This window comes from Galeopterus variegatus, unplaced genomic scaffold (genome assembly GCF_000696425.1).
Source record: "Galeopterus variegatus unplaced genomic scaffold, G_variegatus-3.0.2 Scaffold1827, whole genome shotgun sequence".
In the NCBI taxonomy this organism is placed as follows: Eukaryota; Metazoa; Chordata; class Mammalia; order Dermoptera; family Cynocephalidae; genus Galeopterus; species Galeopterus variegatus.
The window spans coordinates 55,100-57,896 of NW_007727938.1; the positions used below are offsets into that span (position 1 = coordinate 55,100).

Consider the following 2,797-nt stretch of genomic DNA (forward strand, 5'->3'; position numbering starts at 1 on the left):
GTGCAGTTTCGGAGGCACAATCCCCTAGACAGACCCTTGGTAGTGATGGTAAGTGGGACTGCTCTGCTCCCACCCCTTGGCTCCCTGACTCACGTAGTCTTTGTATTGGGGACATAGCACAACATAAAGCACTTTGATTCAGGGTGTACACAGGGTCCTGGAGGCTGGCTCCCCTCCCCAATAAATCTGACGCTTACAGAATGTCTGATCTTCCCACGTGGGATTTATACAACATCACATGTTTCGATAAAAGAGGCAGGGAGTGGGCTCAGGGCCAGGGGTCTCTGGGTCACACCACATACTCTGCACCACCCAGAAGCTGCCACCCACCGAGATGGTAATTTATGAGGTTGGGGAGCCATCCTCATCCTCCAGGACCCTGTGTACACCCTGAATCAAAGGCCATACTGGAGTCTTGCCCTAGGTCTCTGATGCTGTTGGATAGGATGTTTGGTGGCAGCAGGAGCAAGATCAACGTTAGTGAGTGGAGTTCCATGCTCTTGGGCCCATGCATCACCTCTGCTACCATGGCTATCTTGTCCACAGGTCCATTGTGCCAGCCCTGGGGTGGTGCAAGACAGAGGCTGACTAATGTCTACTGACTGACATAGTCGTTTAACTCCTCTTCTGTGGTGGGCGTTCTCTACTAAGTGATAGATAATGTGATGTAACAGCGTTGCCACTACATGGACACCCATCCACAGGCCTTTACCCAGACTTCATGACCTCCAGCTTCCAATCTTTCTCCATACAGTCCTTGACCAGCCCAGCCAGGCCACTCACCATTGCCCATGAGTCTGTATATACTCTGACCTTGGGCCACTGCTCTGTGCACAGAGTGGATGACCAGGCCGTCCCTGGTTAGCTTGCATCCACACACGGACCCATCCAGAAGCAAGGCTCAGGCTTTTACTGCATTCTTCAACTATTCCTGTGGGATTTCCCAAGTGGCCACAGATGTGAACTGAAGAAGAGGCACTGGTGAGACAGAGGTGACTATTTCGTAACACATCAATGTGGCATCCTGTGGCACGTCCAGGCCTCTTCAGACAGAGAGCTAACAGGGCCCTAGACAAAACTGTAATGAATATTGTTGTTAATCCCATGTGAACACAAACTGGTTCTGCTTCTTTTTCCTGAGTGCAGTAGAAAGTAATGCGTTTGCAACCCTTGGCCATGTACCACATGCCTCATACTGCACTAGTGAAGATTCCACAGCTGCGGTGGCAGCTGCAACTGGCATTGTTTCTTGGTTGGGTTTATGGGAGTCTATTGTTATCTTCCAGGATTTGCCTGGTGAATTCAATAGAGATATGACAAGGACTACCATTACTGCATCCTTGAGATCCTTAAGGGTGGCACTAGTTCCCACCATTCCTCCCCAGGATGCAATATTGTTTTTTATTTGCTTGCTTGACTGGAGAAGACGTGTTGATTTTAGAGGTTTCCATTTGGCTTTCTCCACTACGATAGCTCCTACCCCATAGACCATGGACCCCGTGTGGGTACTATTCCAGCTTCCAAGTATGTCCATCCCAAATACATTCACAGACCAGGGAAATGACCCTTGATGGGTCCCTTCACCAGGACTTCGTTTATTGCGTGGTTCCTGTGTGCATGGTTCCCCACCCCAGCAGAAGGACCATGATGACACTTCAGGTCTCCAGATGTCAATTTCAGTTCTGACCCTTGAAATGTTTGGGTTTTCCTCTTTCCCTTGGGGAAGAGCTGGGGCAATCACCATGTGTACACTTGCCATGGCGGTGCAGAGGACTTAGCCACCTCTTCAATTGTCAGGTTCCAGGTCCAGGAACTGAGCAAAGGATCTTAATATCTCATCGGGATGACTGAAGTCAGCCTCCTCATCATCCACCCTTGATTTCTCCTGATAGCGCAAGGTGAACATTCTCTCGGCTGACCTTATGGGCACTCTGGAGCTATGATGGCCCGTCAGAGTTGTCCTGCACTGGGCCACAGTGGCCTGTCCTTCATGGTGCTGCCATCAGTCACTGGACGTGGGCTGCCCGGGGAAGGGTGCACAGGCCCTGCAGGAGGCCACAGCAGAAGGCTTTCTGCTAACAGCATTTCCAGAAGGTAGGACAAATCCTTTCTTGAAGGCGGACTAGGTGATGCATCTCAGCTTTTGGAGACGCCCTCCCAGTTAACGTAGGAAAGGACAGAGTCAGAGCACAGGTGGGCAGATTGACCTTCAGCATGAGGAGGGACATCTGTCACTGTAACAGAATGGGCAGGAGGTAAGAATGGGGTCCGAGGAAGACAAGGGTTTGAGGAAGAGAAAGGAGCCGGGGGAAATCAAACCTCATAAGCTCTATTTTCTTTGTAAAACCAGAAGCAGGGTCATCTGCTGCACTTGGGCTTGGGTAGGTATGATGGGAGGTGGCTGTTCTGAGTCCTTAAGGAACTAATTAAAAAGTGAACGTCTTTGTAGGGCGACGTGTCACGGCCTGGGAAGACGCTGCGGCCAGCGTCGGCCCATTCATGCTCCTTGTCAGTAACAATGGGGTGGGGGAAGAACAAAGTGAGGGCGAGTTCGGTTGGGCGCCCGCGGGCTGTCAGGGGTCACCGTCCGACTGCCTGGGAAGACGCTGCGGCCAGCGTCGGCCCATTCATGCTCCTTGTCAGTAACAATGGGGTGGGGAAAGAACAAAGTGAGGGCGAGTTCGGTTGGGCGCCCGCGGGCTGTCAGGGGTCACCGTCCGACTCCGCCACGAGGGCGCGTCCTACCGCGTACTGAGGCGCAGGGGAGAGGCCGGGGATCCAGCTGCGCGGCCCGAGG

The 2,797-nt window shown here is 52.5% G+C and overlaps 1 protein-coding gene across 1 annotated transcript in view; it reads left to right on the forward strand.

Moving 5' to 3' along the window:
• Positions 1-1,490: 1,490 nt before the first annotated feature.
• PSMG4 (proteasome (prosome, macropain) assembly chaperone 4) overlaps positions 1,491-2,797 on the forward strand; it is a 10,357-nt gene continuing 9,050 nt past the window's right edge. The window contains exon 1 of the mRNA XM_008579195.1: positions 1,491-1,505. Within this exon, the coding sequence (XP_008577417.1) occupies positions 1,491-1,505 (15 nt within the window). The remainder of the gene's footprint in view (positions 1,506-2,797) is intronic.